General features: G+C 51.4%; 3 protein-coding genes across 4 annotated transcripts; 1 reads left to right on the top strand and 2 right to left on the bottom strand.

The window, feature by feature from the left end:
* Positions 1-3277: 3277 nt before the first annotated feature.
* Positions 3278-7392, bottom strand: TIMM17B (translocase of inner mitochondrial membrane 17 homolog B (yeast)). Its single transcript, XM_012652340.1, has 6 exons — positions 7342-7392; positions 6001-6100; positions 4912-4975; positions 3948-4076; positions 3750-3860; positions 3278-3658 (listed from the first exon to the last, which is right to left on the bottom strand). Exons 1-6 carry the CDS (start codon positions 7365-7367, stop codon positions 3570-3572), a joined length of 519 nt encoding a protein of 172 aa, XP_012507794.1. The 5' UTR covers positions 7368-7392; the 3' UTR covers positions 3278-3569.
* Positions 7393-7574: 182 nt separating this feature from the next.
* Positions 7575-11985, top strand: PQBP1 (polyglutamine binding protein 1). Its single transcript, XM_012652341.1, has 7 exons — positions 7575-7701; positions 8103-8187; positions 10392-10503; positions 10730-10842; positions 11035-11319; positions 11541-11604; positions 11771-11985. Exons 2-7 carry the CDS (start codon positions 8121-8123, stop codon positions 11925-11927), a joined length of 798 nt encoding a protein of 265 aa, XP_012507795.1. The 5' UTR covers positions 7575-7701; positions 8103-8120; the 3' UTR covers positions 11928-11985.
* A 59-nt stretch (positions 11986-12044) lies between these two features.
* SLC35A2 (solute carrier family 35 (UDP-galactose transporter), member A2) lies at positions 12045-19938 on the bottom strand. Of its 2 annotated transcripts, none has more exons than XM_012652344.1 (5): positions 19745-19938; positions 17945-18127; positions 15230-15381; positions 13569-13721; positions 12045-12283 (listed from the first exon to the last, which is right to left on the bottom strand). In XM_012652344.1, the coding sequence occupies exons 1-5, from the start codon at positions 19833-19835 to the stop codon at positions 12155-12157; spliced, it is 708 nt and encodes a 235-aa protein (XP_012507798.1). In that variant the 5' UTR covers positions 19836-19938; the 3' UTR covers positions 12045-12154. The 2 variants fall into 2 exon arrangements, with proteins under 2 accessions (XP_012507798.1, XP_012507796.1); XM_012652342.1 differs by having other exon boundaries at positions 12127-12283; positions 13569-14311.
* Positions 19939-21116: the final 1178 nt, after the last annotated feature.

The following is a 21116-nucleotide window of genomic DNA, read 5'->3' on the forward strand; positions in this document are numbered from 1 at the left end:
AAATAAATAAATAAGGATTTAACTCCCAGCCTTGCCACTTTCAGGCAGGATAGCCATGGGCAAGTTGCTTAACCTCTTTGTGCTTTAGTTTCTTCAAATGTAAATGAGGACAGAAAGACCAGCTGCCACTGTGCCTGTAGTCCCAGCTACTCGGGAGGCTGAGACAGAAGGATCGCTTGAGCCCAGGAGTTTGAGGTTGCTGTGCGCTAGGCTGACGCCACGGCACTCTAGCCTGGGCAACAGAGTGAGACTCTGTCTCAAAAAAAAAAGGAAAGACGGTCACTCTGTCACCTCAGAGGTGATCTTTGGCACATCCCTCCTCTTCAACGTGCAGGTAATTTGATGACGCTGCAGATTTCCCAGAGATGGTCCCCATTTATCAGCTCCATTCGTTGGCCCTAGCTGGGCCTGTTGAGATGGTTCCCAGTTGTCAAGATCAAAGCACTGATCTCTAAAGGTGGCAGGAGGGTGTGTGTGGAGGGGTCAGAGCTGCCCTGCATGTCTGCTGTTCTCCAAGTGCCACTAAGAGAACAGAGGAAACATGAACTCTCAGATCAGCAACCCCCAGACTCAGAGTAAAGTTCTCTCTCTGCTGTGACTCTCTCCCTTCTTTCTTACCTTCTCTGTCTCTTTTTTTGATATCTTTCTCTGCATCTGTCTCTCCTTTGGTCTCTCTGTAAACTCCTGCTTCTCTCTTTTGCTATCTGCGTCTTTCTCCCTATCCTTCCGATTCTCTTTGTCTCTCTCCCTGGCCTTTCAGGGTCTCTTCCTGAGGAAGTGGGCGAGGTGACCCCCACCCCATTGTCGGGGCTGGACCTCCTTGCTCTTCCCTGATTCTGTCCACCTCCTTAATGCTCCTCCCCCACCAAATATTTTCCTTCTCCCCATGCAGACAAGTGGGTGGCAAACTCCGGGGCCACAGGAGTCACAGTGTGACAGCCACCAGCCAGGGAGACCAAAGCAGAAAAATGGGGGAGGGCTGAGAGACAGATCAAGACAGAGGCAGACATGGGGCTAAGGCGGGGAGGAAGCAGGAAAAGGACAGGGGGAAGAACTTGAGCAAAATCCTTGTTGGAAGTAGATGGGATTAAATCAGAGCCAGAGAGAGAAAGATGGGGCAAGTCAGGCATCTGCCTCCCTGTGGCCTTGCAGGTGGTTGGGTGGGCAGGCGGCCTGACAGCTCCCTGCAGGTCTAGCCCCTGAACCCAGCTCACACCTCTACCCTCTCCTCGCTTTCTCTCCCGCGTTTACCTGCATCTGATGCCCAATACCTTCCCTCTCCCTACCTGCATTTCTGACCCTTATACGACTTCTTGTATTTCTCTTACTGTCTCTGCCCTTTCTCCTTGTCTCTGTCTCCTTTCATTTATCTCTTGCCTGTCTCTCTCTGCCTCCATCTGTCTCTCTACCTCTCCACCTATCTCCCTATGTGCATGTCTCTTCGTCTCTCTCTCCTTCTTCATCTCATCATCTCCGTTTCTCTCCTCTCTCTTGTTCTCTCCATCTTCCACCCTCCTTCGGTCCCTGTAGTCCCTCCCCAACGAAACAACCCAGAGTGCGAGCCCGCATTCCCTTCTTCTGGGAAAAGAAGCATCCCACTCCGAGCCCCGCCCCGGCCAGGGCACGGAGGAGCCAGAGCAGTCCAGACACCCGGGTTGGAGGGCGCGCAGAACCGATTCAAGGCCCCGCAGGTCTGGCCGCCCTCCGCACCTGGGAATGTGAATGCGATCCCAGGGGCGCCACAAGTGGGCGGAGTGCCCGGGTGTTTGGCGGGACCTGGGAGCGGGACCTGAAGATGGGAACAGGTAGAGGCTGCTGAGGGCCGGGAACCTGTCCATAGTAAGGGGCCTGTAGGGGCGGAGCCCATTTGGAGGGGACCAGGAAGAGACCTTGGGGACTGGACCTCCTCCGAGCCCGAGTCGCCATACGGAGGAGGCGGGGCCTTCAGCAGCCTAGGGCTGCGCGCAATGATAGGAAGAGGGCGGGCCCTAGGGGGCGGAGCCTGCGGACTCCCGGAAGGGAAAAGCCTGGAGGAATTAGTCGCCGGCGTTTGATGGGAGCCGGGCGAGATCCGGAGATACAGGGGGATGAGGCCCTGGAGGGGCAAGGGCAGCTGAAGGACCCAAAAGGGGCGGAACCAAAGGAGGTAGTGGACCTGTGGTACCGTGGGTCTGACTGGCGCGCCGGTCCCAGAGGCGTTCCTGGTGCTGCTGCTGGAGGGCCTGTGGAGCCAGGGTTCCAGGCCCCGGCCTTGCCTCTGCTCTGCTCTCCCCGGGCCCTTGGTCAAGTGGCCTCGCACTGCCTGGTACTGAGTGGCTCAAGCAGGAGGTGTTGCAGCTGTCATCACTCTGAGGACTCCCAGGCCTTGAGAGGCCCAGGGACTCAGCCTTTGCATCCCCATGGACCCGTTTTGTACAGGAGAATGGGTAGGCGTTTCCACCTCTTTGCAATGGCTTGCGTGAAAGGGACGATTTTTATGTCTCCCATGAGGGCATTTACCACTGGACCAATTTGCACAGGAAACCATTGATTCCTCAGATAGCTTTTGTGCCTCCCTGTGGCATTTGCACCCCAGCGGAGACAATGTTTGCCCCACCCATGTAGAGGTCTGCACAGAAGTGACAACATTTGGGGCTGATTTCCATCCAGAAAAATCTGTAACCCCCCCACCCTAAAATGAAAACTCACTTCTGGTTATTTTGTGGTTGTCCTTTAAAAAAAAACCTGACAACACTGAGCATAGGAGAGCAGAAAAGTGTCTCTGTGACAGAAGGGGAGACTGACACAGGGCACCTTCTTGGAAGACCCTGGGTCTCCCTGACCCCTACTTTCCATTCCAGGTCCATAGTGAGGCCATATGTTGGGGGATAATCTTCACAAATGCAGTGACAAGTATCCAGAAAGAAAGGGCTCCTTGTGAGGTCAGATTTCCCAGCCTTGACAGTGGGGGCTTGTGGAGGAGGGGTCAGGGTATTGGTGTGCATGTATGAAGGTCAGGGGTGCAACGTGCAGAACCACCCCCACCCCCAGTAATTGGGTGTTCCCTCACTTCTTTCCCAAGTCTGTTCCTCTGTCTGCTTATGATTCATCACTTGGCCCCACATACCCTTATTCACACATTCATTCCTTCTCCCTTCCTGCTCATCCATTCCACAGACAGTTACTAAAGCCCATTTGCTGTGAGACTCCAAGTCCTAGGGCTTTTCAGTCCCTGCAGAGGGCTTTGTCCCTTGTCCTGAAGAGGGGTCCCCATGGGCGGCTCAAGGAGTCCATACACAGGCATTTCAAAACTGGCTTTAAATACTCATCAGGGTGCCACACAAAGGAGTTGGGGTGAGAGCTTGTTACATGTAAGTGTGGGGCTGGGGTGCCCTGAGAGAGGAAAAAGGGGACCCATCTGTCAGGGCAGCTGGGGTGCCCCACCCCCACCCTGGGACAAGGGAGCACAGTAGAAGCCCTCTCTGGAGGGTCCCAGGGCTAACTGGGAGCCAGCCCTCCCTTCGAGGTAGATCAGCGGGGAGGGAAGCGAGGAGCAGCTCCCATGGTGGCGGTGGCAGGCGGTGGCTTCCTCAATGGTATTGCTGATAGCTGGGATAGCCTGAGGCCGGGCTACCCTCCTTAGGGGACAGCTGGCTGGGGTCCTCCAGGAATGGGGGTGCTGGAGAAGGGAGAATCAGGTAAGGATGAGTGGAAGAGGCTAGGCAGAGCACTTCCCACCTCTCCCTGACCATCGCCCACCAGGTACTTACCATTTCGGAACTGCTGGGCTGTGTAGCGAGTGAGGAGGATGCCAACACCTTCGATGAGGGCCAACAGGACGCCCCCCATCATCGCTGAGCCCATCATGGCCAGTGGGCCACCTGAAGGAGTGAGGGGGCAGAGATACAGAGGTGAAGGCAGGCAGAATACGGTGGAAGGGGTTGGGGACGGGGGCAGGGGTCACTCACTGCGGGCAGCCAGCACAGCCCCGGTCAATGCTCCACTGGTGATGGAGTTCCAGGGATCCTCCTTGCCCCGTAGCCGCACGAGGCCACAGTCGATGGTGGAGAACAGCCCCCCCCACACTGCAAAGCTACCTGTAGGGAGACTAAGGCCCAATTAGTATTCCTGGGAAATCCCAAGAATCCACATCTCAGGGTCTGGGGGCTTCCAAGGCTTGAATGCTCTGGCCAAGAATAGGGAAGAAAAACCTAGATACAACAGCAGACAGCAAACTCCCAGGGAATATTCCCTGTCCGTCCCCATCCTGTGGTAGCTCCCGCTTCAAGCAGACTAGAATTAACATCGACATTCCCTTTACCTTCATAGAGAGTTGACAAGTGTTTACAAGCAGATTTTATCTTTATATGGCTTTTAACAGAGCAACTTTGATCTTCATAAATCACCATATAGAGATGGAATTCTGATCTTGGTTTCAGGGAGAAGGAAACAGGTTAGGAAAGCCAGTTAATGATAGTTAAAATGTTTACTGAGGGCTTACTGTGTGCCAGGACCTGTTCGAGGTACTGTGTGTTATTTGACTTCTGCAATTTTAAATAAGTTAATATTATTAAAGTGTTTAGCATAGCAACCAGTACTTAGTAATATGTATGTTACATAAACTACAAAATTACTGATGAGGTGGTTACTGTTACCATTACCCCCAGGTTACAGAGTTACAGATGAGGTTCAGAGAGGTTAAGCCACTAGCCCAAGGTAACAAAGCAGGGAAGAGCCAGGGCCTGGATCTAAACTCCAGAACCTACATTCTTACCCTTCCATATTAAATTGGTGGAAAATGTCACCCCCCTGGGAAGTCCCAGGCAGAGCTGGGGCTAGAATCTGGATGCCCAAATTGCAGTCTAGAACCAAAGGATCAACCACCCCCAACTTTGCCATCTCATCTCCTATATCTCCCCAAGCTCCTCTCACCTCCAATCTGGGGGGCTCGGATCCTCACAGCATTGACACTACCTCTCAGCCGGTGCCGAATTCCCTGGGAAAAGTAAGGAAGGGAGTCAAGGAAGGGTTTCCAGCTTTTTAGAGAAGGAAGGAGATGGGAGACCTGTTAGGGGTATCAGGGGTATAGATGTCGAGAAGCAGCCAAGAACTAGGGGTCTGGACAGCACCCCAATATGGGTATTTTCAGAGCTGGGTAGAGAAGTTCTAATTCATTCATTCAATGATTAATGAGTACCTACTATATGCCAGGCACCATGCTTTATGCAAGGGATACAGCAGTGGGCAAGGTAGATCTGGTCCCTGCCCTCTCAGAGCTCACATTTTAGTGGGAGAGACAGATCGTGAGCAAGGGTAAGGTAAACAAGATAGTTTCAGACAGCAATATGCACTCTAGAGGAAATAGGATAAAGAGATATGATTGTGGCTGAGGAGTCAGGAAAGGCCTCTTTAAGGAGGGGGCATTTGTGCTAAAACCTTGAAAATGAGAAACTTGGGCAAAGATCCAGGAAAGAAGAGTTCCAGGAGTCAAGGGAAGAGACAGGGATAGATATATAAATTGCAGAGACCTTGGCAAATGGATGGCATTTAAAGCCATGACATTTGATGGGATCTTCTGGGGAGGAGGGGTGGTCAGAGAAAGAGACAGAGTTGGTTATGTTAAATTAAAAGGATTTTCTCAACTTTAAGGCTGTCCTCCTTCTGCCAGTTAAGCTCTTGTAACTTCCCTCTATCTAAGTTTCTGAGCTAGAATCTGCCTCTAGATAAAATCTGTCTGGCTTTGCACACATATTTAAGATTTGGTGATGACTGTTTTGACAGCACAGCATTTCCACAGAGAAACCCCAGTTGGGTGTGTGTGTGAGGGGGTGGGAAACAGAGGCCATGTTTGCAATTCCCCCAAAACCCCAGATGCAGGAGCCAGGCCTGGCACATAGTAGGTGAGCAAGCACCAGAATGAATAAGTGCAAATAACTGCCAGCTCCAAGCAGTTTGCAGAGCAGTATCCTGTGTGGGCAAGACAGCTGACCCCTGTACCACCTGGAGGAAAGCAGGACTCACAACTGGGGCATTGCGGAAGCCCTTGATGGCCTGGAAGACTCCGCCGCCAATGACACCCATAGTGAAGGCTCCACCGCAATCATCCACAATTCGCCATGGGCTGCAAGCAGGAAGGGAAGGATGGAGTTAATGTGAGCCCCCCATCTCCTCACATGAACTCTTTCCAACTGGGAGAAACCAAGTCAGTGGGATGGGAAGTTCATGCATGGGAAGAAACACTTCAGATAACAACGACCTAGTCCAGTCGCTTTTTCCCCCTCATTAAAATGAGAAATGGTGTAAAGGGGTGGGGGGCGGAATTTTCCCTTGTCCACCCCTCCCCTTCACAGCCAACCAAGGAATCAGCCACCTGCTTTACTATCAAAGATGAAATGAATATACAAGCAAAGAACTGACACGTTTCCATAAGCGCTACAGAAGTGTTAACTAGCCAGTACTGTTATTTTTTTATTTTATTTTTTTTTGAGACAGAGTCTCACTCTCTAGCCTGGGCTAGAGTGCCATGGCGTCAGCCTAGCTCACAGCAACCTCAAACTCCTGGGCTCAAGCGATCCTCCTGCCTCAGCCTCCCAGGTAGCTGGGACTACAGGCACACGCCACCACACCCGGCTACTTTTTTCTATATATTCTATATATTTTTAGTTGTCCAGCTAATTTCTTTCTATTTTTAGTAGAGACAGGGTCTTGCTCTTGCTCAGGCTGGTCTCAAACTCCTGAGCTCAAGCAATCCTCCCGCCTCAGCCTCCCAGAGTGCTAGGATTACAGGCGGGAGCCACTGCGCCCAGCCTAGCCAGTACTGTTATTAAAGCAGAACGGGATAGGACCCCTTCTCCAACGGGCAAGTCCAACCAAGCCCCGTCCCGTTCCCCTTTTTAAATCTGGCGGAACTGGGAAAAACCAAGAGCAGATCGTGGGAGGACCCATAACCCCCTCCTGCCCTCAATCGGCTCATCCGTGCCCCGCCCCCACTAACAAAAGCGACAAGGGAAAAACCACGCGTGGTAACTGTGGGGATTTCCGTTGAACACCACACCACCCCCTGGCCGGAATGGATTCAACCAGCGTTTCTCTTCGTTAACGAGGAGGGACTAGGAGATAGAAAGTCAGGGGAAATGTGGCGCGGTTCGTCCTGTACCACACCTTCTCTAGGCACACGGTTTTGGCCCCTCTTAACGGAGCCCGAGTGGGAGGAACCAAGTGGGGGGAGCGGAAGGAAATAAGTTTCTAAGAGTCCCCCGAGTCTAAGACGTGGCACTGTGTGGCCGGTGCCTTCCCGCCCGCCTCCCACGGCTGGCCTTGGCGCCTCAGCAACAGTCCCGATGTCTGTGCCCACAGCCGTACCAAGGCTCCCGAGCGTACTCCTCCATGGCGCCGGCGTCTGGCGGCGCAGTCAGAACCAACCTCAGCCGGGCCACGCCCCCCGCGTAAACGCACACAGGCGCTCCAGCTTGCCACCAATTCTAGGACAACGATTGGGTAGCTTCGTCATACGTCAGGCCAAAGGCGCACTCTCATTGGCCACCCCGGCTTGCGTCAGATGTTCACCGCAGCCTGAGTGTCGCCCAGTTACTTCTAGGCTCGGGGAGAGAGAACCTCATTCTGTGCTTTGGGAAAAGAAGGCGTGTGGTTCTGGCGACCTTAGCAGCGATAAGAGAGAGGCGGCCATTCTGACAGCCTTCCATTACCTGCACGACTGTATTGGTAATGCCGGGGTGGGCGCAATTTTTTGGAGCTGGAGGAGTGCTGCACTCCGCTCCCCCGTCCCAGCGCTTTGGTTCCTCCCTCTCGGTAGTCTTTGGAGGACATTGGGTGAGCCCATTTCTAGGGCGCGGGGGAGCCGCGTTTGGCCCCTTCGGCAATGGGTGGAGCCTGGGCCTGGGCGAGGAACTGGGTCCTGGAGCACTAGGTCTCCAGAGGCGGGTTGGTGAGTTTTGATGATATTGCCGCCTATGTCTTCCATCTTTTAGTGCGTATGTTCCATCCGCCCAGCTACTGGTGCAGTTGGATAGGTGGGGTCAGATGAATACATGCTGGGAGGAGGCGCTTGGTTGCAGGATCCTCATCTGAGCTGGGTTTCAGTCCGTCTGTCTGTGTATCCCTAGGTCTGTCTGCTACCAGCTATGCCGCTACCTGTTGCGCTGCAGACCCGTTTGGCCAAAAGAGGCATCCTCAAACATCTGGAGCCTGGTGAGACAGCTAAGAGCAGATGGCCCTACCACGTGCCAGGCTTGACAGGAACTTTGTTCTACTTTTTTTTTTGAGACAGAGTCTCACTCTGTTGCCCAGGCTAGGAGTGCCGTGGCATCAGCCTAGCTGACAGCAACCTCAAACTCCTGGGCTCAAGCAATCCTCCTGCCTCAGCCTCCCAGGTAGCTGGGACTGCAGGCACGTGCCACCATGCCCAGCTAATTTTTTCTATTTTTTAGTTGTTTGGCCAATTTCTTTCTATTTTTAGTAGAGACGGGGTCTCGCTCTTGCTCAGGCTGGTCTCGAACTCCTGAGCTCAAACCGTCTGCCCGCCTCAGCCTCCCAGAGTGCTAGGATTACAGGCGTGAACCACCTTGCCCCGCCAGGCACTTTGTTCTTGATACTGATGCTTGGTACCTAGCATGGGCCTATTGTGCACCAAGCAGTTGGGTGGTTGGGCATTTCATTGTTAACAATATGGATTCCTGACATCCATCCCTACAGCGTGCCAAGCACTGTGTGAGGGGCCCAGGGGGATGGGGTATAGGTAGTTCATCCTTAACAATATTGACAGCTGATGCCTATTCTGGGATTACTGTATGCCAGGTTCAATCCATGGGGGTGACTACGTAGCATCTAATAGGAAGGATAGCTGACATCTACTGCAGTCTCCTATGTAACAAGTACAGGGGCAGGATGTTGCTTTGAGATACATATTATCAGTATAATAGATACTGTGGCTACAGGCATTATAGTGGTAACATGTAACTTATTGTTCTACATATCAATAGCTGACATGTATTTTGGGCCTACTAAGTGCCTGCCATACACATTATGGTTAACAGTATAAAATGATAGGATCTACCATTTAGGCCTACTGTGCTGCTGGTTGCTAATTATACCTTATTGTCAATAATACTAAAAGCTGGCATCTTTTGGGCTACAGTGTTCCCTGGAAAATGTATCTTATTGTCTTCTTAATGATAACCAACATCTATTACAAGCCTACTGTGTACCAGGCATAGACCATGTGGTTAATAATACAGAGAGTGATCACTGATATTTTTTTTAAGCCTACTGAATACCAGGCCCTGTGCTGATGGCATGTATCTTATTAATAATACTGATGATTATAGCTGCCATCTATTTGATGCCTACTGCGTGACAGGCACTATGCTGTTACTGGCATATGCATCGCCTTAATTATACCCGCAGCTAATATCTGTTGTTGGCTTACTGAGGGCCAGACACTGAGCTGATAATAGACACCTTTTTTATTCCACTGATAGTGACTGACATCTGCTGCAGGCTTACTACGTGTCAGGCCTCAGGAACTGAATGGATTCAGAGCAATCTTTGGATAAATCCCTTGCCATCCAAACTCTTGCTACTCAATATACAGGACTCAGAAACCCTGTAATCACCAAATGTGAAAGCAGAATAGATTGGACATATTTTCAGATGAACCCTTTGCTGTTCAAATTCATTTTATCTAAATAGATATGGATAATGCAGTGTCACATACAGTCTGAACTCAGGAACTGAATAGATATGGATAAAAAAATTTTTTTTTGAGACAGAGTCTCACTGTGTTGCCCGGGCTAGAGTGCCGTGGCGTCATCCTAGCTCACAGCAACCTCAAACTCCTGGGCTCAAGCGATCCTCCTGCCTCAGCCTCCCAAGTAGCTGAGACTACAGGCATGCGCCACCATGCCCGGCTAATTTTTTGTATATATTTTTAGTTGTCCAATTAATTTCTTTCTAATTTTAGTAGAGACGGGGTCTCGCTCTTGCTCAGGCTGGTCTCGAACTCCTGAGCTCAAACAATCCGCCCGCCTCAGCCTCCCAGAGAGCTAGGATTACAGGCGTGAGCCACCGCGCCCGGCCTGATATGGATAAAATTTTTGATCAATCCCTATCAACTCTGAAACCAGACAGGTCTGGATAACAGTATAACTCATCATCTGAATCCAGAAACAACACATTTAGGTAAATTTTTTTGTAAATCCCCTAATACGGATATAGTTGGATTTGGAATGTGAGAGATACTTCGTATGTTTCCTGGTGTGCATATGCACACGCACACTTGTCTTCCACGTGTGGTTTGTGTGAACATGAGTGTGCATGTCTGTCCAGGCCCTGTAGGATAATTCTCCTGGTCCTTAACTGTTATCGTCCTTCTCCCCCTGGCCTTGTTCTGCCAGAACCAGAGGAAGAGATCATTGCTGAGGACTATGATGATGATCCTGTGGACTATGAGGCCACCCGGTTGGAGGGCCTGCCACCTAGCTGGTACAAGGTGTTCGACCCTTCCTGGTGAGCCCGGGTACCTGGGCAGGGGGCAAGGGGAGCTGACTTCTGACTTTGCCCTTCTTGTGTTGACCCTGGCCATGGGCTATATGGGGGACACGGGACAAGATCTGGGGATCCTCCCTGTGGGGACCTGACATGGAGCAGGTATAGGCAGAGACTGGGGAGACAAGAGTTGAGCATACAAAGAGGACATCTGTGCTGACACTCCTTCCCTCCCACTGCCCCACAGCGGGCTCCCTTACTACTGGAATGTGGACACAGACCTCGTGTCCTGGCTCTCCCCACATGACCCCAATTTCGTCGTTACCAAATCTGCCAAGAAGCTCAGGAGCAGTAATGCAGGTGAGTTGGCAGATCCAAGGGTGCCTTGAGTGATTCTAGCAGTTCTCAGAGAGGGGCCAAATATAGTGGATCAGGGAGGGAGAAGTGAGGCCAGGCAGGCTAAGCCCCAGGCAGGGGAGGTTGTTGAAGGCAGAGGCTGCTGGGTCCTGGGGTGGGAGGAGGAGAAGATCATTTCAAGATTCATGTCCCCAGATGCTGAGGAGAAGTCGGACCGCAGCCATGACAAGTCAGACCGGGGCCATGACAAGTCTGACAGGGGCCATGAGAAGCCAGACCGGGGCCACGACAAGTCAGACCGGGGCCACGACAAGTCTGACAGAGATCGAGAACGTGGCTATGACAAGGTGGACAGAGAGAGAGAGCGGGACAGGGAACGGGATCGGGACCGTGGATATGACAAGGCGGACCGGGAAGAGGGCAAAGAACGGCGCCACCATCGCCGGGAGGAGCTGGCTCCCTACCCTAAGAGCAAGAAGGGTAAGCAGAGCAGGCCAGGGCTCGAGCGAAGCAAGCGAGGTGCCAGGGCACCGGCAATGTAAGGAAGCCCTCCCTCAGGCAGGTGCCTGGCCCCGGGCCGGGAGGGGTGTGCTGTGGTGCAAGGCAGCCACAGGCTCCATTTCTTCCTGGGGCATTGGGTCAGTGATCAGGGGCTCCTCGTGCCTCGACTGAAGACTTCGCCCTGCCACTTGCTTCCACAGTGGCAAGCCGAAAGGATGAAGAGTTAGACCCAATGGACCCCAGCTCATACTCGGACGCGCCCCGGTAAGCAACAGCCCCTCACAAGCTCTTCTTTTTCCTCATGTTCCTCACCGCACAGGCGAACACCATGCCTCTCCTCCTGTCTCCTTCCCCCATTCCTCAGTCAGGCCTGGTGGGTGGTGACCACCAACCACATCCTCTATTCCCTCCCCGACACTGTCACCTGCAGGGGCACGTGGTCAACAGGACTCCCCAAGCGGAATGAGGCCAAGACTGGTGCTGACACAACAGCAGCTGGGCCCCTCTTCCAGCAGCGTCCCTACCCATCGCCAGGGGCTGTGCTCCGGGCCAACGCCGAGGCCTCCCGAACCAAGCAGCAAGACTGAATCTTTGCCCTCCCCCAGGCCTAGGGTTTTTAATAAAAAGCTTCTGTGATCATGTCCATGAGGCCTGAGCATGTCCCTCCTTCCCTCCTTCCCTTGCTCTTTCGAGCTTTCCCAAGCCGGCATGATGCAAAACACATTTTATTTGCAAAAACTCACCTAAAAAATAGTGTGGGGGTGGCAGGGGCTGAGGGCTGAGGTGGGGGTGATGGGGACAGGGATTTTGGTGTCTACCTCACCCTACCCCTAATACTGATCAGAGTGTTTGGTCCCAGCTGGGCCAGGGCAAGAAGGGAGAGCGAGGCCAGGCCAACGTCTTCAATCCCAGCAGCTACGAACCCTTCACCTTGGTGAGCAACCTGTGGTGGGAACGGAGAAGAAAGAAAAACACAGAATGCTGGGGTGGGCTGGCAGGGGGGTTTCCTGAGCAAGGGAGCATGGTGGTAGTGGGGCTGGTAGTCCTTGGGTTAGTATCCTTGGGTCCCCTGGTCAGAAAGCTACACATGGACTAAATAAATACAACATCTTTATTTGGCATCGGGAATCCTGACATTTTTGTTCATTACAGTTCCTTAGAAAACAAACAAAAAAATCAGAACAAATTAATCAAAAATAAAGATCCAATGGCCCTATTTACATATAGCAAAGACAGCCCAGGCATCTCCCATGCACACATACCCCCCCACCCTGGGATACAGTTAAGGGGTTAATAAGCTTTGGGGAGTGCAGGGGGTGGGTTCCACACTTCAAGTCTAATATAACCCCCCCCACGAAGTAAGGGTGCCTCAGACAGCCAATAGGGTATCAAGAATGTGATTGGCAGCTTTATTTTTCCTCTCTGGATGTCCCAGAAAATAACCCTGCATCCGGCAACTGACAGTGTCTTAAATTCTATGAGACTTAGCCATTTCAAGGATCTGCCCTCCTTGCTTTTCCCACCACACCCTGGATCATTAATGATCTGATTATACCCCAAATCCCAAAACCACTAAAAAACAAATGGCCCCTATAGCACCCTCCCCCGGACAGCCAGCTCTCACCCCTTTCTCTTTCCCTGAGCACTTGAAAGAGGCCAGTCTTCAAGGGTCTCTAAGGGTCTTGGTGTCAGGGAAGCTGCCTCAAGGAAACATAACAGACCAAACTGCTAACATGATCCAGTGCAGTGGTGAGGGAGAAGAGAAGGCCTCAAACTATGGGAAATAACCCCAAAGGTGGGCATTCATCATTACTCAAGAGCTGCAGGATTTGTCCAGTCTTTCCTTACAAAGGTGGAGGGATTGCTGGGAGGGACTCTCCCAGTCACTGAGAGACAGGACACCTCCAACAAGGGGACAGACAAAAAAGGCCTTGAATGACAATACCCCTAACCCTGTCCCCAAAGAGGTTAGGCTGAGGCAGAGGAGGCAGCTCTAAAAACCCCTCCAGGGCAGGGGACATCAGCCTACCAAGAAAGGTTTGTGTGACACCCAGCCCTAGTCCTATACCCCCTCCAAAAGTCTCAATGACCTGGGAGAAAAGACAGTCTTCCAAGCCCAGAGGAGCCAGGCCTGTGGTGACTTGGGTCCTGCAGATGCCCAATACCCTCCACCCAGTCCCCGTCCCTGTCCCCCCACCACTGCCAGCCCTCACTTCACCAGCACTGACTTTGGCAGAAAGGGCTCCGTGATGAGGTCCCCACGGTGGGAAGACAGCTGCGGTGGCGGTGGCTGCCCTGGAGGCTGCTGGTGAATGCAGGGCCCAGAGGTGGAGACTGAGGCAGAAGCGGAAGCTATGGCTTTGGCTGCACCTCGGGGAAGGCTGTAGAGGTAGACGGCACCAATGACGAGCCCAGCGCCAAGGGCAAATAATGGGTCCACGTGGAAGCCAAAGAGGCGAACGGAGGCAACAGTGGACAGCACAATGGACAGGGAGGTGGCAAAGCCCTTGAGGATGTTGTCGGCATACTTGACAACAACAGCCACCAATAGGCCACCAAAGGCCTGGTTGAGCACCACGCCCCAGACAGCAGGCGTGTACCCAAAAAAGAAGCCGCGGCGGGCCACAGCAGTGCCCTCAGCCCACCATAGCCCCACCAGGCCCAGTGCTGTGCCGAAGAGGCCCAGCTGCAGGTTGCGCAGCCACACGGAGCCTGAACTGCCTTTGAGGATCTTCTCAAAGTAGACACCTGCGAAGCCCGAGGAGAGACAGGAGGCCACGACAGCTGCTAGGCCCACCCCAGGGTTCTGATCCAGTGGCCGTGGGCCTCCCCCACCGGCTTGCTGTGCCTGGACAATGGCGACACCAGTGAAGAGGAGCAGCAAGGAGGCCCACTGCAGCCGGGAAAGGCTGCGGTTCAGCATGAGCACGGAGAACAGTGCCGTGGTCAGGATCTTCAGCTGGTACGTCACCTGCGAGTGGCATGTGGAAGGCACTGAGGGCTGACCTCGACCCCCAACAGGTACACATGGGGGGAAGCACCCACTGTGGGCCCCCAGGAACAACAGAAGGACAGAGTGGCATAGATGACAACAAAAACAGCAGAAGTAGCCAGCCACACTGGCCACTGGCTGAGCTGCAGCTAAAGAGCTCTGAGGTCCCTCCCAGAAAGTGCACAGAAGGATGGCTGTGCCAGGAAGTCCACATCCCAACCCCATTTCCTGACTGTGTAACCAGGGACAAAGCACTTGCCCTGTCTGAGCCTTGGCATCATCGTCTATAAAGTATGGCTGAGTATGGCTGAGGTATGTAAAATGCCCAGAAGTAGGTAATCTTTGTGATAAGGGAGGTCTTGATAGAAATGAATCAAAAACTACAACAATAAAGTCAACAATACACAGTGCTTGCTATGTGCCGGTGTGGGTCTAGGCACCTTACATGAATTAGTTTTTAATCCTCACTACAACATACAAAGTGGGCACCATTGTAATCTCCAATTTAAAAATGAGAACACTAAGGCACAGAGAGGTTAGGTGACATGCCCAAAATCACACAGCTGGAAAGTAGCAGAGCTGAGATTTGAACCTAGGCAGCCTGGCCCCACAATCCAGGCTCTTTATTTCACAGGGCTGCCAGTGAATAGCCTAAATAAGTCTAAAGCTGATCTATCACCAACCAAGGGCTCTTCATAGGTATTGTTCTTTTAATCATCCCAGCATCCCAGTGAGTAGGTATTACTATTTCCATCCCCAGTTATCATAGATGAGGAAACTACAGGTTGAGGAAGTTCCAAGGACATTCCAAAGGTGACACAGCCCACCCCCTGCCCCCATACTCTATCCCACAACCCAGCCAGTTCCTCTGGGGCCATGCTGGGCTTTGGGGCTCACCTGGAAAGTGGCAGCTGGCAGGTTGGAGATGGCAACATACTGGAGGTTATTCTGCAAGGTATAGATGAGAGAGGGCACTGCGAGCTTGAGCGTGTCCACGTACTGTACCAGGACAGCCTCGTGGAGGAAGAGAACCAGGTGCTTCACATTACCTAGGTGGTAGAAGGAGAGCCTTTTGCGGCACTGACTGCCAAAGATGGGGATCCCCTGAAGGCTGGGACCAGGCCTGGCTTCTGTGCCCCCCACCACTCTTGACTCCCTGGGGGCTGCAATGAAGTCTGTGCTCTCGGTTTTCCCTAGAGTACAACCATGTCTCCAGTAGGCCTTTCTGATACTCAGTTTAATGGCTGCCAAAGAATCATCCCTAGTACTGTGTCTGCTAGTCGCAGACTACAGTTCATTCATCTTAGGGCCCACTCCCTGGCACAGAGCCCCACTCAAAACACTCAATACAAGTATGCACGATGAAATCATCATCATTACCAGGAGCTTATGAAGTAGAAGCCCTAGGAATAGGGGTGGAAGAGTGTTCCCCACACAGAGGGGAAGTTTAGACTAGACTTTTGGACTTATCCTAGTTCTTTACTGAACCTGAGGGCAGGGGCCATATCCCCCTCAGCTGCCCTAGCCCTGCCACATGGATGAATTCAGGCTTGCCCATTAAGCAGAAGTCTGGAGAGAACCCGCTCTAATGAATAAATGAGAATGATTTCCTATGTAATAAGGCCTTTGCAAAGCTCACCCCACTTTCTTGTAGTTCATCTTTTAAGTCTTAGCTGAGTGTCGCTCCTCAGGGAAAACCTCCACAACGACTGCGTAAGGTTATCCCAGAAACTCCTGCTGATGCTCATTCACAAACCCTGTCCTTGCTGTTGTGGTACTAATCCCAGGAGTCATCATTGGTCTCTAACCCCTAATTTTCCAGGAGTCAGAAAGGTAACCTGGTATATATATCATAGATTTTATAACAAAGAAGGAGCTGCCACACCATAACCAGGCACCATTCATATTTCCGCAGTGAATTGTGTGAATATTCATACCAAACGAGAACAATAACACAAATATACAAAGAGCCCCACATCAGGTCAGGCCAGGTTTTACCACCAAACTAATTCAGGGGGAAAAAATGGGGAAGAGGGGTTTGAAATCATGGCTAAGAGATGAAGGCCTGTGATTAAGTCTGGAGCTATTATTCCCATCTCAAACAACAGCCCTGTGAGGACAAGACGCATATCTACACGGTTAACACAACCACCTCCACAGCCCAGGGCCCGAGCCACAGCGTTCACTCCTACATTGTTTACAGAGTCCATTAAGAAAAAAGCTGCAGCCTAAACTGCTGCCTCCCAGGGGCCGGGGGCGGGAGTTAACAAGTGGGTAACAATGTTTTCTTCAATGCAAACACCTAGGGCAGAGGCGCATAATTCATTTGTATCCTTTACATATGCAAGATCTTTACAGGAAAACAACTGCACAACATTTCAAGTAGAAGGCCTCTCAGGAGATGTTTAAATTAACAGATAAACCCAACTTCCAACTTACAGGAGATGTATAGGACAGAAGAATGTTAAATGATACCACAGGGAGGCAGTCAGCAAAATCCAGACTATCTAAAGTCTATAAGACAAATGACCTGTTTCAACAAATTAATTGCGAAGAGAATAAAAAGTTGGAGGGGAACCTATAGATGAACAGATTTAGGAAATATCAACCAATTACAAAACACTGACCATATACAAACACGTTTTTTAAAAAACTCTTATGACGTTTAAGAAATCATTATAAATTTGAACGTTGACTGGATATTTATTAATTTTTTGAGTTATTGTTATTTTTTTGATGGATGATTCTTAGGTATTATACTTATTTTTTTCTAAAATATGTACCAAGACATTTATTCAAGTTAATCAGGGGGGGCCCGGTGCAGTGGCTCCTGCCTGTAAGCCTAGCACTTTGAGAGGCTGAGGCAGGAGATCCCTTGAGGTCAGGAGTTCCAGACCAGCCTGGGTGAGAGCGAGACCCTGCGTCTACAAAAAACAGAAAAATTAGCCAGGCATGGTGGCACGCGCCTGTAGTCCCAGCTACTTGGGAGGCTGAGGCAGGAGGATTGCCTGAACCTAGGAGTTTGAGGTTGTAGTGAGCTATGATGACGCCACTGCATTCTAGATGGGGCAAAAGAGTGAGATCCTGTCTCAAGCAAACAAAAAACATAATAAGGGGGGGGGATTTACTTCAAAATAGTGATTACTTCATGTGAGATTTACTTCAAAATACTAAGGGGGTAGGTCTGTAGATACACATATAGATTGGCAGTGAGTGAATAATCACTGATACTATTTAATGGCAGAGTGGCCATGAATTGATAATTGCTGACTCTGGGGGATGTGTACATGGATATTTTACTATTTTATTATTCTTTCCTATTTTTGTATATGCTTGGAATTCTCCATAATAAAAAGTTAAAGGTAAATAAATAAATCACTACATAAATATCCCATACTACTTAATAGGCACAGACAGCTCCCAGAGTGTTAGGGCTATAAAAGTGTAGATGCAGTTACTCCTAGCTGGAGGAACAAGGTCAACTGCACTTACATACTTCCCAGGCAGGGTCACAGGCAAAGATGCTCCCCAGCAGCAGACCCTCCATGTGGACACACACACACAGGGAGTGTCACCCACCAACCCCAGCATAGCCCCCTCCCTGGTTTGTACCTCTCTTCTGTGCGAAGAGCAGCAGCAGGCAGGTGAGCCCTTTAAGCACTTCGGCCATGACCACAGCGGTGGTGGCAAAGAAGCGGTCCCCAGGCAGGGTACGGGCATAGCGGATGCTGAGGATGAGGGAGGCATTCTGGACTACCAGCACGGCTAGGGATATGTACTTGAGGCGCCGGTGAGCTGGAGGGGACAGAAAGGGCAAGGGGGAATGAAGAGGTCAGACGCTGTTGGGGTACAGCCACACCACCACCCACTCAATCTCCTTTCTCAACCAGGATTCTCCTAGCCCCTGCAACTTCCTCCCTTTGCCTGCCGGCCCTGATCCACTGAGGGTCTAACCCCTACTTGCTTCCACTGGCTCAGCCACAGGCAGGAAGAGTGAGAAACAGAGAAGTGGGCCCCACCCTGTCCATCCCATACCTGGAATTCTTGCTGAGGTATCAGGAAATGGCTGGCGCAGGCCCTGGACACGGGCCTGGGCTGCCTCTCTCTCCCTCCCCTGAGTGAGAAGCAACTCTTCCCTAGGCAGAATACCATAACTACATTCTCAACATTTACTGAGTGCTTATTGTGTGCCTATCATATCATTGGGCTAAGGGATTTATATGGATTACTTCAACAGACTCATCGTTCTGATCTCCAAAAGAACTATGAAGATTCCCATTTTATGGATGAACAAATTGAGGATGTATATGAAATAATGCTCCTATTTAATGAGGGACTGTCCCATGTAAAGACTAATACACCAATACAGGGAACGAGACCATTGTATAAGGTATGTCCATCCCCTAAGGAATGGTCTTTCTCCCATTCAAGAAGTGATTCCATTCTCTCACACTCAGAATGGTCTACATCCCATATGGAATGACCCTTCCCACATTCAGAATGGTCTCTCAACCCCTCCCTCCTATGGCAAGTGATGCCTCCTGACCCAAAATGGTCTAACGAATATAAGAAATGATTTCCCCATTTTCCCAGGGATTGAACCTAATATAACGAATGATTACCCTCATGAGAATGGTCTACATCCCTCAACCATAAAAGGAAATATTTCCCTATACTCCACATGGTCTGTCCTCCCACCGCCACACAGCCCCCTCCCCAGCCAAGGCATTATTTCTTGTTCTACTCATACTTACAATGAACTCTCTCTGCTATAAGGAAAGACCTGGCACCCTCAAGATGTTCTTTCTCCATCATGTAAGGACTGGCCCTCCCACCCCAACATACAATGAACTCTACCTCCATTAGGAAGGAACCCTCCAGAACGGTCCTGTCCCCATATAATGAAGGACACCTTCATCCTCAAAATGGACCCTCTCTAGTCATAAGGAAGGACCCACCCCACCCTAACTCATTCACAATAGCCCCCTTCCCTTTATAAAGGAGCCATCACCCTCAGAATAGTCTCTCCCTTCTATAAGGAAGAACTCCCACACCGTCAGAATGGTCTCTCTCTTCCTTAAGGAAGGACCCCACATACTCAGAACGGTCTCGGTGATCTTAGCCTCCTCCAAAGGAAATACCCTCTACACTGACAATGATCTCTACCTTCCATATGCGGAAGGACCCCCCCCCGGCACCCTTAGAATGCTCTCTTCCCCACCCCCAACACACTCAGAATGGTTCGTTCCGTCCTCCCTCCCCCACCCCCTACACACACACACACCCCACACGACACAGAGATCGGTCCACATGGGATGCTTCCTTCCTCTCACTTCAGTGAGGAACGTTTCCGACCCCTAGCGACCCCGACCTCCGTTCCGTCGCCGACTGCTTGGCCACAGCCTGTCTCACCCGCGCTTGCGGTGCCAGGTTCCAACGACCCCGCGGAGACCGCCCCCGGCCCGGGCGCCGCGGTAGAACCTCCAGCCCCTACCGCTGCCATGTTGGCATCTGCCCGGCCCGTCCCCTCGGCAACAGCAGGCCACTTCCGTGTCTGTCACTTCCGCTTCCGGGTCTCCGAGTGGGGGGTGGGGTGCGAACCGGGCTCGCCAGGGTGCTGGCTTTTCTTGTCCGCTGCTAAAAGCTGAATCTAAAACAGTGGCTTCGGGATTCCCAAATTACGCTGAACGGGGAAACAGGGGACACGGCCGGGTCAGCCTCCCGCCGTCTTTACGGAGCCTCATTGGTCCGTTCCCGTTACTAGACCCGCCCTCGTTCTGCCGTTCATCCGCCTCATTGATCCCGCTTTCCCTATCACCCGCCCATCCTGTCTCCTGACCTCATTGGTTCAGCTACTCCTTTTCTGTCTCGGCTCTTTATTGGCACCTTCTTGAGATGACACCTCCTTTTCCGCATCAGAAACTCCTAGGCCTTTCCTGGTTGGACTGAAGTTCCTTTCCCTTCTCCCAAGGCCCCACCCCCTGGAGAGCCTATGGGGATCTCGTGCGGGACAAGACACCTCGAGAGGGTGGGGCAGGTGACGAAGTACTGGGTGAAGCAGCAGGTGGAAGCAGGCGAGGGTCACGCAAGTAAGCTAGCAGATGAAAGCAGACACAGGTGAGAATGAGCAGGTGAAAAGGCAAAGGAGAGTTAAGACCGAGAGAAGGGAGGACAAGTGAGTCACCATTGAGGGTGGAAAAGAAATGAGAAGTAGGCAGGTGAGAGGTAAACAGGTTAGCTAACATTTGAAAACAGGGCAAGACAGGGGACAACTAAGGTCAGGAGAAGTGAAACCAAGACAGAACAGAGAAAGGCAGTTAAGTCAAGAGTTGGAGAGATTAGGGATGAGTATGTAAGGGGAAGACAAGGGAGAGGGTCAAAATAAGGGCAAAACAGGTGACTACACAGTGGACATTATCAGAAAAGAGGTAGAAGATTCCAGTAAGCCCTCAGCGACCGCCCCACCCTCAGCTGTGCTCTGAAAAGGCTTTTCTTCTCCAACAGGAAAGGGATTTCTTCCCTCCCCTGGGACCCCAAACATCTTCAATGTCTACAACATCTCCAACAGAGCCCTTCCGCATGTACGGGGTGCTACATAAGAGCTGGAGGGGGAAATCAACAGTTTTTCTTTGTGGTCCAGCTTCAACGAACCCATAAAAGTTCTTTAGAATGGCAACATAAGACCGAGGCTTCCCAAAGACAACGGAAAGGTGTAATTCATCTCCCTCTTGGGTCAGCATCTGGTGTATGCTCCACAAACACCTTACATTCACAAATGGTCAGT

This window comes from Propithecus coquereli, unplaced genomic scaffold (assembly GCF_000956105.1).
Source record: "Propithecus coquereli isolate 6110/MARCELLA unplaced genomic scaffold, Pcoq_1.0 Scaffold388, whole genome shotgun sequence".
In the NCBI taxonomy this organism is placed as follows: Eukaryota; Metazoa; Chordata; class Mammalia; order Primates; family Indriidae; genus Propithecus; species Propithecus coquereli.